General features: G+C 40.9%; 1 protein-coding gene across 1 annotated transcript; it reads right to left on the bottom strand.

The window, feature by feature from the left end:
* Window positions 1–7,015: 7,015 nt before the first annotated feature.
* On the bottom strand, window positions 7,016–9,865 carry LOC147903210 (uncharacterized). The gene is made up of 3 exons (XM_087372537.1): window positions 9,460–9,865; window positions 9,230–9,373; window positions 7,016–7,627 (listed from the first exon to the last, which is right to left on the bottom strand). Exons 1-3 carry the CDS (start codon window positions 9,715–9,717, stop codon window positions 7,307–7,309), a joined length of 723 nt encoding a protein of 240 aa, XP_087228663.1. The 5' UTR covers window positions 9,718–9,865; the 3' UTR covers window positions 7,016–7,306.
* Between the last annotated feature and the right edge of the window lie 5,943 nt (window positions 9,866–15,808).

Raw genomic sequence — 15,808 nt, forward strand, 5'->3', positions numbered from 1 at the left:
TTGTTGACTTGATACTAGAATAGGAACAAGAGATTGGCCACTTTTTGGCCAATGGGTTTCTGCAAGACAATGCCCTTAACAAGGATAGGATGGGTCTACACCTAGATCATCTGGTGACCCTATAGCAAATCCTACCATTTCCCAAATGCATAATGGGATGCCGATAAAATCATTAAGGATGCAATGCCATATCAATTAATTATTGCTGGTCAACTATATAGGATGGGAAAAGATAGCATCATCGATGTATCACTGTATTTGTGAAGATGAATTCATTCAGGTGTTGGAAGAATGGATGGGAAAAGATGGCATTATCTGTCAATGTGCATTTAGGTGTTGGAAGAAGCCCACTTGGGCATAGCAGGATGACATTTTGCAAGAGAATTCATGGCCCACAAGGTATTACAAGCTAGGTTATGGTGGGCAATAATTTTTAAGGATGCAACTAAGTTTGCTAAATGCTGCAACCCGTGCCAAAGAGCATCTATCCTTCAAAAGGCCCCTCATAAAAATTCTAAAACTCAACCCTTTGAAAAGTGAGTTATTGATTTTATCAAACCCATAAGTCTGATAGCTAAAGAAATGCAAGTGCGCTACATTATTGTAGCAACAGACTGCGTTACCAAAGGGGCATAAGCCAAGGAAACTAGGAAAGTGGATGCTATGGCAACAACTAAATTCCTATGAGAATGTGATATCATGATTTAGCCTCCCCTTGGAAATAGTCACTGATCAAGGGACTACCTTTGTCAATGAGACCATGCAAATCCTTTTGAGTGAGTTCTTGATCCTACTACCCCAAGGCAATTGGCCAAGCCAAGAGCTCGAATAAGACCTTATAGAACACCATGATGTGCATGGTAGAGGCCAAAAAAAATGATTGGCAGCACAAGCTCACCGCTACCTTTTGGGCGTATCATACTACTTATAAGGTTGAAACTAATTGCACCCCTTTTAGTCTTGCTTTCGGGGATGCCCATGGAGTTTGTAGTACCTAGCTAGGGGTGGTAGTTAAAGAAAGACTATCTATGACAACTTATAAGGCTACCCTCAAGAATTATAATACTTTGGATGAACTAATAATTGATCCATCCAATTCATGTGTGCAACTGCAGGGCTCAAATTCATTGAGAACAACAACTCATGCATTGGTGTACCTAAGAGCTAGCCATGATTTCCTCACTCAAGAGGTATGGGAACTATTATTGGAGGTAGCTCTCGCCCTTCAACATACTACCATGAGATCTATAAGCGGACAAACAATTTAGGTTATGGTTTATGTCACCATTTACAATGTCTATGAATAATCATGTAGTTGACACTAAGTTTTTTATCATGCCCATTGGGACCAGTGAGGAAGAATTAATCTTGGGCAGGACTTCCTGTTATCTTGTCAACTTCTAGATCGACTGGCGTGAGAGGACAATAGCTTTGACAAGTGATGGTCACATATCAGTTTTGCCTCTTTGGCATAAAGGTAAGAGGAAGAAGTCGACTCCTATAGTTGTAGTGATTCCCTCATCACTAACTCTCTTGATCCCTAAGGATACAGCAAGTCCTCTTCCTTGAAGGCCCCACTCCAATCGCAATGATGGCATGAAAAACAAGTCTAGAGGGAGGAAGAACCAAGAGCAACCATGCTAAGCAGTGCAAGGTGCCAACCCTTTATCCACCTCCTGGTGGCAATGTGCCTTACCAAAGACCCACCCTAGCGAGAATTAAAGAACATGCCAAGCATGGCCCAAGCAACAATGCAAATCACAATGGGTTCCAAAGGACTTACTATGGGCCCAAGGGTACCACAAGGGCAACCAACAATTATGGTTGCCAAAGCCCCACTCCTATACCCCCCAGCAAGTCCCATTTATACAAAGTCTGACCATGTTCCAATTACCAGTATGGTAACCTAGCCTAAAAAAGTGACCTATGGCCTAGATTCCAAGGTAACCTATAGTAGCCCCCCAAGAACCTACTTCCAAGGAGGTAGCACCATAAGAACCTATTGCAAGGGGGGCCCCAACCTCGTCATCAATACTCCCTCAGTGCTCAACTCACTCTGAGCAAATTGAACCAAAGGACTTCAAGAAAGGAACAATAAGACAACATCTCGCCCATTCTCAACCTCAGTACTACCACAAGAACCTATCCCTAAAAAGGGGGTAGCAGCACAAGAGCCTGTTGTGGTAAATGAGCAAGTTGCATTGAATGTGACGTTGCTACCATAAGAGCAACATCGAATACCAATAAAATTTGCCATCAACACCAATGATCTAGAACAAGACCTTTGCACAAATGGTAGTGGCCCGACTAACCAAATCCTTCACAACTTGGTAGTGGCAGCACGATGAGGTTCTCAATGGTAGTGGCAGCACGATGAGGGTCTCAAAGGTAGGCATGCCACTGGATATTGGTAGGTAGTCTCATAAGCAAAGTTCAATAATTACAAAATCCTTGTCAAATAGTTGGCATAGAGTGAATACACACTAGATGATTAGAGAATACTTCAGCCCAATGGTCAACACATGCATAACATTCCACTCACATCTTATAGCATGAAAGCATAAGATAGGACTTTTCCCCTCATTGTTTCATTTGTGGGGTGAGTTATGTTTTGTGTCCACATCACCAATTACACCTCTAAGAGTCAAATCAAGTTGAGTCAGAGTCATTAGAATGTCAAGAAATGTTATCAATTGTCAAAAATGGCCAAATAAGTCCAAAATTTTCCAAAAATGGTCAACTAGGACACCACACTAAATTGGCAACTTACCATTTGTTGAATTGCTAAATTCATTATATGCTGAGATAATAGCACAGTGCACATGGAGATATTATTTCAGCATGGATCTAATTCAGCGCACGCTAAAATAGAAATCTATGAAAACCCAACCCCTGAGCCCAAAACATTGAATTAGCAACTTGTAAACCAGGTTCTTGAAAAAAAATTCCAAACATCTTACCACTTATTGCAACTTATCTCTAGCATCAAAATTTGCAAAAACTCCCTGTCCTCTAGCTTTGAAAGCTTTGACGACTTCCTAAGTGACCTATTCAATATTTACTACTCTTTTGACAAAAATGGAGTCCGAACGTCTTATGACAACAATACCACTGGCCTCGCCACTCCCTCTACTAGCCTCACCACTGCTTCCACCACTCCATCTACCACCGCGATGGCAGCTCCCCCTTCTTCTGCAACTCCATCGCCATCTATTCTCCCCTCTATCTCTTTTCCCCTTCCAAGCCCCAACACCGAAGATGAACTAACTCCTCACCCAGTGTCCTAGTCACAGCCACAAGAGTCTAGCCAGCAATCCACCATTTGTGACCGACCAAAACAAGAAAGACCACAATCATAGTAGCACCGCTCTACATTGAGCATTCATTGACCATCGGCAACACGTATCCCTTGTGACAACAATGGCTTGAAGCTCTTGGAGGATTCATGGTCCTCCCCGTCTATTGCTATAAGCCCAATCTATATTTCCACTTATTCTACCATAGCACTGCCTGCATGCTGTCAAGCGCTATGGATCCAAAGGTCATACTATACCAAGAGGCACTTGGGCTAATGTCAATGGTGGACTTTCTCCCTTGCTTTCTAGATCTCAAGCTGGAGCCATAGTTTGTCGACTATTTCAACAATGAAACAAAAGTAACATTTTTGGTGGATGATGAGGGAAAAACTACCCACTTGCAACTTAGTATCAATGTATTTTGGCCAGTGTTTGGTTTCCCCATCATGATGGAGCCTTTGTGAAGCAATAGGGCTTGGAAGTTAAGCTAACTTGGCTCATCGATTGGGATGGCTACAAACACAAGGGAGGAGTCCCCTTCAATGACATTAAGGACCCTACATATGTCAAGGCTACACGCGTCCTCAATCTTCTTCTTCACTTGTCCAACTTCATTCAGTACAAAATGAACTAGGCAAATTACTTCTACAAAGAGATCCAGATGTAGTGCCACAAGCCAATGCAAAACATCAGCAATCCAATGCCCTTTATGCCACTGATCACGCATTTGCTAAAGAAGTAGTCTCTTGGTCAATATGGAGTAGCAAACCATAACCATGCTCTCTCCAACTAGCTCCAGCAGTAACCCCTCAAATCCCAATGGTAGAAGAGCAAGTCGAGTACCAAAAGAAGCAGGAAAGAGCTACAGTTGCAACTAAGTGGGCAGAGGACATAGCCGAATGGGGCAAGTACAAGGCATCAACTGCTACACTAGGCCTCCATATATTCTTCTCCACCTCAGTAGCCACATCTCCAATAGTGACCACCGAAGTAGCCACACCTCCAATAGTGACCGCTAAAGTAGCCACACTAGTAGCCATCAAGTAGCCACATCTCCAATAGTGACCACTAAAGTTTTGGGACTATAGTAGCAAGAGCTACTCGATGAGTAGCTTTATGATGATATGCTCTTTTCCTTTGATGAACCTTCTATCCCAAGCACTCAATGCATGCCCCCTAATATTTCCCAACAAATAGAGGCATTGGTACTAATCTTCAAGGTAAAGACCCTAATGACACAACACACTATTTCCTTTGGCACAGACTAGATTGATCTACAAGAGGCTTTAGGCCACTGCGCATCTCCAATCTATAACTCTCCCGTCGAATATAGAGAACTCAAAGAGAAGGCCCCGAAGAAAGTGAACATAATGGAGGATAGATTCATGGACTCCCTAGTACAGAATATGCTGATGGCCCTCAATATTTACAAGAGGTGCCAAGAAACCCTCACAACCAATGCCTCCAACCTTGCTCTTACAAAATCCAAGGTCAATCATTTGGCACAGGAGCTAACCATCAAAGGGCATAAGGTCGTCACCCTCCATGCACTCCAAGAAATGGCACATAACAACCATGCAACATCCCTCTTACTAAAGAGAAGCTCACATCCATTGAAAGTGAGATGACTTCATAAAACGATCACGTCAATGGGCTAGAAAGGCAATGTGCAACTCTTGAAGAAAGCTTTGAGGTATAAAGGACCAACGCTAAGCAGGTTCATGCCACTCAATAGTGCCTAATAGAAGCTCTACACACTGACCTCCACGACCAGCATCAAAAGTACCTCCACCTCGATGACCAACTAGACAAAGTTTAGTGCCGGCCCTAAGAAGAGCTTGAATAGAGAGCCAGCAAGAGTAGGAATATGAGCAAGTCTTGTGGGCCTTCATCAACCTAGCACGCACAATCTCGAACAATGCATTGTGGAAGACACCTTCCACTTCCACCTCAATATCCTTAGGATAGCCTCTACACAATATCACCTAAATATCACTAACCCACTTCCCCCTAGCTATATTCTCGATGTCTTCCATGCCACTCTGAGGGTTTTTCGATGGTTTGAGACAATTCTCTATTGCACTCTTGCATACAAACTTTGTATGACAAACATCATGTTCATGAGCTTCTCTCATAGGGGATGGACCACTTAATAACAACCATATCTATTCAACACTAATTCTATAAGCTTCTAATTCCCTAAACTTCAATACTATTCAACACTAATTATGTAAGCTTTTGATCACCAAAATTTTGGGAAAGGGGGGGTGTGTCTAATTATGCCAATAAAAGAATTCAATCTCAATAAATATCACTCAGTGAGCTAAGCTTCAAAGGACACAAAAACACAGCAAAAGTTATTAAATTATGAGAAGCTAGGACGTATATTTAAAATTATGATGATTTTGAAGAAAATTACCTAGTAGTGCAACGAAAAATAACCTATACTTTGATTGCCATCAATATGGAAGCAAATGGTAGGGAATATCTAGTTGAATAGACTTGTTTGCTTTTTGAAAAGCGGTAGGAGCTCAAGTTGTACCAAGCACTCTCGAAAAAGGGGTCACATCAAGCTTTTAGTAAAATCAATATTCTGGTGCCAAGCTTGACTCTCTCGCTCTCTCTCTCTCTCCCCTCTACAATTTTGATAAAAACCAAATGATCCTGAATTGAATCAATTTCCATCATTTCAACAAAAATAAAACAATCATGGTATTCTCAACCTCTTGTGAGCATTCACACAATATCATCATCATCTCTCTCTCATTCTCTCTCATAGACTTAAGGCATCATATCTTGTTTTGCATCACTTGTCTATTGGGTGCAAAACTTGTGAAGGTGGGGTCACATAGACAATTTGATCTCTCTCTCTCTCTCAATTGCAGGCTGCACGCTTCTCTTGCTGCTGTACGATGTGATTCGAAAATAAAAGTGGGTTGCAAATACAATGGATACATTTTGCTAGTTTTTAAGCATGCAATTGAAACAAATCACATTCGCAATTGGATCTAGAGTTTACAAATAACTGTAGATTTTAGCCTATGGTGTATATGCAAAAAAGTGACACATCTCGAACAAGATGAGAAAATCCCTATACAGTGTGCTAGTGCAAACCCTGATTGTCTATGGACACCGGGCTTGTGCTTTGGGACTTGCCACGGTAGATTGAAAGGGAGTGGAGAGAGTCTCAAAGAAATTCATAATAAAGGAGCTGGACACCAAAAGTTCATACTACCAATTTATGGATAAAATCCCTCACAAATCTAAGAGTCTCAAAGACATTCACAATAAAGGAGCTGGACACCAAAAGTTCATACTACCAATTTATGGATAAAATCCCTCACAAATCTATGGAGCCAGCAAGGGAAACTAAGAGCCAGCTCACACAAACTTCGGTGGAAATCTAAAGATGGGAGAGTGTACAAGACAGGACAGAGTTTGCAGAATATGACTGTTGTCAGACAATGAGCAATGAGCACCATATACTTGTCATGCCAGAAAGAGGTACACAAGATCCAGAATCTCTCCACAGCCTCTTTGGGAAGCAACGAAATTGGTAAATTTCTTAGGAAAGAACTTCTAGACCACCTTGATAGGGTCTTAACACAGAACAGACAGCATGACAAATTGGTCATGACCACAAAAAAATGGCATTCACAGTTCCATTGTACAGCTGCAACTTGTAATCTTTTATACAAGAACACCTTTTGTCCCCTGGATCATGTTGAGTCTAAAGAGGACACCGATAACATCATTACCTTCAGTCTCTCTCTCTCTCTCTCTGTCTCTCTCTCTCTTTCTCATGCGCATGATCTGCCACCAAGAATGTCTTCAACCTGAGAGAGAAAATGGAGCATTTAAAATTCTCATGTAAAAAGTCGTTCTCATAGCTTAACTGTTTCTAGTAGGCAGTGGTAAGCTTAACTCTCCTTTATTAATATATCAAGGCTTCATATCGTCATCAAATTCTCAAATACAAGAGCTCAATGTAGGAAATCCAGCTTGATTTTTCATTCATCACCAGCACCAGCAGCAGAAGACTTTCTTTTCTCAGCCAAACTGATACATTCTCTCTGTAAATCTCCTAGAATCTCTCGCACAATTTTTGCGGTCACTCCCCTGACATAACCATTTAAAGGCCAGGGAGGAATAATTGAGGGCTCTACTATCTGATGGAAAATAACCCATGACCCTAAATTGTCATTTGATTCTGGCATTGCACCTTCATGAGCTGGAATGAATCCATTTATTTCAGAACCTTTAAAAGGTTCAAGTTTCCATGATCCAGAGAATTTCTTCATCATGCCCTGTTTTACTAAGTCAAAATTCATCTGCAACAAGGCATTAGCAAAGCATCAGCAAACAATAGCTTCTTTCCTGTACTCCATGTGTTCAAATACAAAGAGAGTACATAACAAACTTCTGATTAAATTCTTCTAACACTTCATGGCCCTTCAATTTGGTTGCTCCAGAAGCAGGTCAAATTACTGCCTAATTTCTACTAGATGATGACCCATCAAGACAGGGATTTATGACTTTAACACATTAAATTGATGAGAAAAGAAATCCATGGAATAAGAACAGAGTACTCCATCAGATTTTCTGGTCATCTGACATTCTGAAACTTTATGTTCAACCCAACTGAACTCATGCAGGCTTTGTGAATATATGAACAAGCTCAACCAAATTACAATAATCTCTTCGACAAACCAGTTCTCTATTCCATGAGCTAACATATTTACTTCTGCTGCAAGGGTTGCGATATGGACACGGTGTCCTTCAAGCTCGAGCTGCCATCAAACAGTCATCTTCTAAGATGCTACTAATCATTGCTTTTTTGAGTGTAGGCAATATCAGTTTTGGGCTTGCAGTATCCTTTTTGTTTGATAACTTGATTGAGGGGGACAGGGCCTAAACAAGATGGCCACACATCTAAGTTTTGTGTGCGCGCGCGGGCGGGTGTGTGTGTGTTTGTGAGAGAGAGAGAGAGAGCACAACTATTCCTCTTTGACTCCTCTGCATTGAGTCTTTATTTTTATCCCGCTGTCCCATCCTACAATACTGTTTGGAAGCCGAAAGGGGGACCCCATGGGACACGACCCATTGGAAAGCCTTCCCAAGAAAATACTAAATCCAAAACTTTCTGCAAGCCTGTTCTCTCATAATTTGAGTGGAGAAGTATAAGACAATAGACTTCAAGAATCCAAGAATATGCAATACACTTAACAAAGAGTGAAAATTGCTGCCAAGGAAGATTTCAAATGAATTTTCTTACAAGGAGGTGAAAACAAACCAAGAATTTCCTCAAGTATGCACACCAGTTCTACAACATTCCAGCAACAAAGTAACAAAAGAACCTTGCAGAGGGAAGTATTAACAAGAATCAACCATTCATGGCCCAGCAGGATAGTCTAGCTAGAGAAACCGAGGATTTGTAGAGACGGGATACAAAGAATTAAAGTAAAGCGACTATCTAGGCAAAGGCTCTTAGAAGCAATTCCTCCAAATCTTGCAAACTGTGATACTTGACAAAGAAGGGAGATAAACTAGGAAGCTTAAAAAACTAGGGGGAGGGTTGAGGGAGGCCAAGAGGACTTAGTGTGCTGTGATGGGAATATTGCACTGGGAGCTTAGTGTCCTCTCAATGGAGGTCCGTCATCGTCCCTCTCATCTCCCTCTTGGAGGGTCAACTCCCCACCTGACGCACGATACGTCAACCATGTGGAAACATAAGGATTAATTTTCCAATTCTTTCGACCTTGAAGTTTGAATGTGAATCCCAACCTTGTATTTACAAACGTGTCCTTTTTTTCACTAAAGAATACAGCTTGTCAGAAGTCGTGTGTTTATTTTTGCTTTCACTCGAAGATAGCAAGTGGGGATGAGACTTTTAAAAAAAGGAAATTCTGGATGGGTTCTCAGATGCGACATACAGTGTGTTCTTGTCTGTTTTGCTCGACTAGAACGCGGCAAGAAAATGTTCCATTTATCATTAAAAAGCGCCACCTTCCTAGCTGCTCTACCTCCACAAGTTGCCTGTTCCCGTCATCTTGCAAAACTTTACGATAGACCACCTCCTGTAAGACGTCAAAAAAATGCTAGAGTCAAAGTGTCTCAATGTTTGAAAACTACTGTGAAGTCTGGCATGGAGGAAGTGTCTCACCTTTATATTCTTAAAGACTCGCCGGTTGTTCGGATCTGTTATAATATTGTACACATCATCGGGTGGCAAGGGTACAGAGAATCGTGCATCGATTCGGCAAAAAGATCCTTGGGGCTGTGTTACTGTCAGCACCACGGGCTCGTGGACAAATTCAGCGGGAGTCCAGGACTCGTCATCTACATGAGATACACCCTCATCCTCCACTCCTTCGAGTATCTTCCCATCTACAAGGTCAGCTTTGTCTACGTTCTGAGCCATACTTGCGATCACGGCAAGCACAGGGGAGACGGAGCTAGGGAATCAGCGAGGAAGATGAGGGAGGACTCATCTGAAAGGGATATCTTGAACATATGTAAAATGATAGGCCTCGGTGAGGTTGCATGTTCCAACGTCATGAGTGAAGCTCCTGTTTCTGCGCTCGTACGCAATCTAGAGGATGCTTACTTGGCACCACCCTTAAAATGTACACAAGAGCCCCTTGCTCAACACCTATAACGCCTCTTGCGTTATCATTTTGGTGGTCTACTCTTCCTTATCATGCTTTGATGAGACTTCCTTTTGGGTTCAAATTCGGATTGTTACATCTTGACTCTATAGATGACTCGACATGCAGATTGGGCATTGTGTGCGGACATTGCAGAGGTGAGGTGGCAACCTTGATGACATGGTTAACTTGCATGGCCTAAGGTGCTGACATGGCATTAGGACAGCTCATGATGATGTGGCAAGACATGGGTGTATGTCAATACCATCAGCTGATGACTTGGCAGATGAGGTGTCCAATGACTTGGCTACCTACATGGCAGTCCATGTGGCAGTAAAGGAAGTGATGTGGCATTGTGATGAGATGGACTGCCTACGTGGTAGATAGCGTGCCGCATGGCATTGACCTGGTAGTGATGTGCAATGCTGAAGCTTGATGATGTGGCAGAAGGTGGTGTGGATGATGTGTCACATTTGTGTAGATTAGGTGTGCCACCATGGCAAATAAGCCTACGTGGCTTATCTGCCATAGGACATAGGTGCTGGGCTGGAGGTCATAGGACAGTCACTGCTTTGTTGCTAGAGCCCGAGCTTGGTTTGTTACACTTGTGTAGGTGTTGCTAGAGCCTTAGAGCTCATGCTACAAATGCCCTCTGAGTCGTGGGAGTCACGGGAATGACCCAACCATTGATGGTTGGCTATGGCGTAGTGAAGGCCGTGGAGTTTGCTACGTAGCTTGCTTGGAGGAGCCAGCCATCATGACTAGGGTGCTGCAGTTAAACATCAATCCTTAAAAATTTTGATAAGAATGTAATTTTTAATGTGCAAGAAGATGTGTCAAGAATGGCCATTGGGTCCACCTTGGCTTATCCCAAAGGAAACTTGGACTTCCCAATCTAAGCGAGCTAGGGCCAAAATGAAATATTCAATGACCAAGTTGGAAGCCCTAGGGATGGTGTATAGTATACAAAAAATTTAGCACTATCTATTGGTGGGTAGCCTCATCATATTCTATGTGGATCATCAGATGTTACTATACTTGATCAATAAAACAATCATGAATCATTGCTTGATTTAGTGGATGTTGCTACTCTATAAGTTTGATTTCAAGATCATCCACAAGCTAGGATTCTCCCATTGTGGGGCTGATTATCCATCTTGCATTGAAGGACCTAACCCTAGTGAAAGGATTGGCAAAAATCTCCCCAATTCCAACTTGTATGCGGTGCATTAGGCGAATCACACATTTGAAAAGGACCTCTTTCATTAGGTCCTTAAGGCATTTCCATAATCAATATTAGCAAACTAGCCAATTGGAAGGCTTGGGCATTAGAAGAATGGAGGATTCCATATTGGCCTCTCATTGTGGTAAAGACACCTCCCTTGGTCCCCACTCCCTCTGACTTTCCTCCCTTTGTCCCCACAAACACTCGGGGCATTTACTCACCCACTTGACTTTTGGTGGTTGGTCCCTCCTTCCTCTCTTAGTGGGCCTAAAATCTTGCCGATTTTTTTCAGTTTAAAAAAAATAAAAAATTTCCCCAAAAATGGACCCTCCCCCCTCACGCACCTTCCAAGATTCCTCTCAAGCTATTACCATTCACTCACGACTTTTGCTTGCCTGAAAAGGGCTCCTCTTGTGGTGTGAATCCTACCAAACCTCTTCATCCTCTCAACCTCTGCTCAACCTCTTCCTCTTTGCTTGCTCCCATTCTTTGTATGATGCTAAAGCACTCCCCTTCTCCTAGACCAAAGCTATCACTTTAAACTTGCGTATGTCACATTTTGAAGGACGATAATGATGTTAACATTGCTCAAGATTTTAGGCTAATGCCTTAGGTTACAATGCAACCTTTTGCAATGGGTCCATTTAGGGTTTCAAGAAAGGATAAAGCAAAGAAAGAGAATCATTAGAAAGGATCACACTATTGGGTTTTTAAATACAAAAAAAGACTCAAGCTGAGGGTTCCAACACATGCACATGGCTCAAGATATAAACTTGGATCTTGCAAGTCAACCTTGCTCTCCTACATTGTCATTTTTAAAGTATGAGATTTCATTTGCCCATTCTAGTGTGTATGCGTGTGTGTGTGTGTGTGTTTTGAGAGAGGCGGCCATATTGATGTAAACTACCTTTTCCCCTTTCTCTCTCTATCCGAAATTTTTTCCTCACTCTGTCTCTACCTTCCTCCCCTCACTCTTCTCCTAAATTCCCTTTAAAAAACCTCTCAATTTATCCCACTCTTGCACCTTACTTAATTTTTGTAATCTTTCGTAACCTTTTTGGCCCCCTGTCCCAATTCTTTTCGCTAATTTCTACCAAGTTACTTCTTAGATTTTCCTAATTCTCTCCTTTTTTTTGTATTTTTCCCATGTTCCCCTGTCTTTCTCTAACTTTCCTTACTCTCCCAATCTCATAATTCTCCCTAATTATTTCCTATTTCTCCTAATTTTCCCTAAATTATTCTAATTTATCCCTATTTCTCCTAATTTTTATTATTTCCCCCTAATCTTTTCTTTATTTTTCCTACTTTTCCTCAGTTCCTAATTCACCCTATTTTTTCTTTTTCTATCCTAATTTTTAAATTTCCCCTAATTAACTCCTATTTTCTCAAAATTTTCTAAATTTTTCCTGGATGAGTCCTAATTTTTGCCTTAATTTTTTAAGTATTCCTAAATCTTTTCATATTTACATCTTCTCTACTTTGCTAAGTGTTCCTAATTTTTGTTTCTAAGTATTCCTAAAGCTTTTCCTATTTACTACCCCAACTCCCTAAAACTACCCCCACCACTATGACTACCTCCCTTACAAAATATGTCGATTAAGCAGTCAAACTACCTTCCTTTTTAGTTTATTTCCTACCTTATACAACCACCCCCCTCCCTGACTGCTCATTTTCTTATCTCTCGGTTATCCCATCTACTCCCTCTCATTGAAACCGACTACCTTGTGTGTGTACTATATTAAAAAACACCGTTCGCCTACACCCCCTCCTACCTCTACCCTACTAAGCCTCTCTCATATTCTAACTTCTTTGCCCTCGCACCACAGTCATTGTGTTTCGGTAGCCCCTGTGCAGCAGTGACGCCTCCCTGGAATAATTTACCACCCGATGCCATCCCTACCATCTCCTCAATTGTTGTGCTCACCATCTCTCCCTCTGCACGTTAATCTTCCCTTCTCCCCGTACCATTGATTGCATTGAACACTTTCTCCTCCTCAGTCTCTTGCACCAATGTAACTTTGCATCTTTACCTCCGTTGCTATGGTACCATCATCGCATGTGCCTTCCGTGCACAATCACGGAGACTGCGCCGCCCTCCTTCTCTGATCCCATGGTCTCTTACCTCCGTCAACCCTCGCATATCACTTATGGAGTCACTTCCGATTCTCTCCAGTCTCCACTTCAAGATGCTCTGCCATAGTTTGTGCGTGCTCTCGATTTTTGCCCGTCGCGCATTGGACCCACTATTCACAGGTTTTTCTAGACTTTACAAACCGTTTTTCATCTCTTTTTCTTTGTTTCTTTATTCTTAAATTTAAGACCTCCCCCCTTCTTTTTCCCCTTTATTTTTAAGACTACAGTTTTTTTCTAATATTAGTCCTCTTCTTCCTCTTGACTTATATTTCTATCCCCCTTGATTTTTATTTCTATCCCTTAACTTTTTTTGCTTTTCTTTACTAAAATTCTACCTATTAATCTAGTATATGACTCTCACTATATTAACCCCATCCCCATTGCTTTAAAATCTACTAACCCACTACTCCATTACACTACTATATACACTATTATTACCCTTTATTACTTATTATTGTTTCTTCATAAACACTCCTAACCTCCCTAACCCTTTATTTAGAAATTCTAAATTAGTCCTTCTTATTTGCCTATTTATTAATAACCCTTTTTTAACTTTCTTCCCTCCTCGTACTAATACACAATTCTCCTAACCGTTCTAACCCTTCTATTAATCTTTTAACCCCAACTTCTCGAATAACTAATCTATTCTTTACCATACTCCATCCATAGTCTTAAAATTTCCACCTCACATGCCTTTCTTGTTCTCGCCCTTTTACTCCTAATTTGATTTTTTCTATCCCATCCTTCTCCAAAATCCAGTTCTCATAATTTTCCACATACCATCTTAGTGATTTCATTAACCCTTTTTTCCTACATATCTCTTCTTTTTCTCTCCATAATTTTCCCAAATTCATTACCTTTGTCATACACTCTCCCCCTAAAACTCACTGTTACCGCAAGCAATCTCTCAAAAACTACATCAAGCTTGTTAAGTCTAGGTTTAAGTTCTCATTTTTAGTGTGACACCGATAACAAGGGAGGGGTGTTTATGACATTTGTCTTCCCAACTAAAGTTTAAGCAGGTTCTCACCACGTTTTTTTTTTTGGATGGTGATAGGTAGGGAGACTCCCCTCTTCAATAAAAGTGATGCTTGCCAAGACTTATCCAAGTTCAACTTCTATACCACAAAGTCATTTCTACAAAATGGTCCACTACTGGTTGCCTTTATAAATAGGGATTCACTGACATGTACAAACTTTTCCATTAATACAATTAGTCCTATTCCGTTGTCTAGCTTTGCTCTTTTGTCTTTCTGCGATGCGAAGGGGTGTTGTTAAATCTTCCTTACACAGGTCGTTTCCCCTGCAACTCTGAACGGGGTTGCACATAGTACACTTAAGTCATTAAGGCCTTTTTGGCTTCTTGACTCCCTTCTTTAAACTTGTTCTTTATTTGTTTTATTTTTTCTAATAAACATCTTTCTAATCCTTCTCTTGTCCTTGCAGAATTATTCATTGGATGTCACACTCCAAATCCAAAACTCTCAACAGCCACCTCTGGTTCCGGCTCCCACCTCCCAAACAATACATTTAAGTCATCATGGCTTTTAGCCTTTTTGACTCCTTTCATTTCTCTTTTGTGCAATAATGTTTTATTACACTTACCTTGTTAGTTTTTCCCTTTTTATATAAAACTCTTCTAACCTAGATTGTTGTCATAATTGTCCACTTCCTTTGCTTTCCTAATATTACTATAACCACAACTTACCCATATATCTATTAAACCAATTTGCTTCCATACTGATTACGTACCGCACTCGATTACTTCTCTTCCATCCCCTTTCCATTACTTTAAATTACACTTCTCAATACTTCTTTTTCTCTTCGGGTAGACAGTAGGTCATCACACTAGGTGATGACCTACTGTCTCACCTAGTGTATTGTATCCTACTGGGGCAAAGGTGGGTACACACACGCACACACTTACTATCCTCTTTTTGTCTCTTGAACATACTAATTACCTTTCTTCCCTTGAAAAACCTTGTAAACTACCTTTTTCTCTCTCTCTCTCTCTCTATTCAAAATTTTTTCCTCACTCTCTCTCTCTCTACCCTCCTCGCCCCGCTATTCTCTTGAATTCCCTTAAAGAAACCTCTGAATTATCCCACTCTTGCACCTTTCTTAATTTTTGTAATCTTTCATAACCTTTTTGCCCCCTCTCCAATTTCCTTCTCTCCCAATTCTTTTCGCTAATTTCTACCTAGTTACTTCTTAAATTTTCCTAATTCTCTCCTATTTTTTTGGTATTTCTCCCATGTTACCCTGTCTTTCCCTAACTTTCCTTAGTCTCCCAATCTCATAATTCTCCCTAGTTATTTCCTATTTCTCCCTATTTCTCCTAGTTTTTCCTAAATTGTTTCTAATTTATCTCTATTTCTCCTAATTTTTATTATTTCCCCCTAATCTTTTCTTTATTTTTCCTACTTTTCCTCATTTCCTAATTCACCCTATATTTTCTTTTTTAATACTAATTTTTAAATTTCCCCTAATTATCTCCTATTTTCTCA

The sequence above is a fragment of the Dipteris shenzhenensis genome, chromosome 3 (genome assembly GCF_047967505.1).
Source record: "Dipteris shenzhenensis isolate YYH24624 ecotype China chromosome 3, Dip_SZ_1.0, whole genome shotgun sequence".
NCBI classification, from domain to species: Eukaryota; Viridiplantae; Streptophyta; class Polypodiopsida; order Gleicheniales; family Dipteridaceae; genus Dipteris; species Dipteris shenzhenensis.

Coding starts and splice junctions, on each gene's coding strand:
- LOC147903210 (XM_087372537.1), bottom strand. CDS start 9,717: ATGGCTCAGAACGTAGACAAAGCTGACCTTGTAGATGGGAAGATACTC. Junction 9,374..9,459: donor GAGTCTTTAAGAATATAAAG/GTGAGACACTTC, acceptor GACGTCTTACAG/GAGGTGGTCTATCGTAAAGT. Junction 7,628..9,229: donor AAAACAGACAAGAACACACT/GTATGTCGCATC, acceptor GCCTTGTTGCAG/ATGAATTTTGACTTAGTAAA.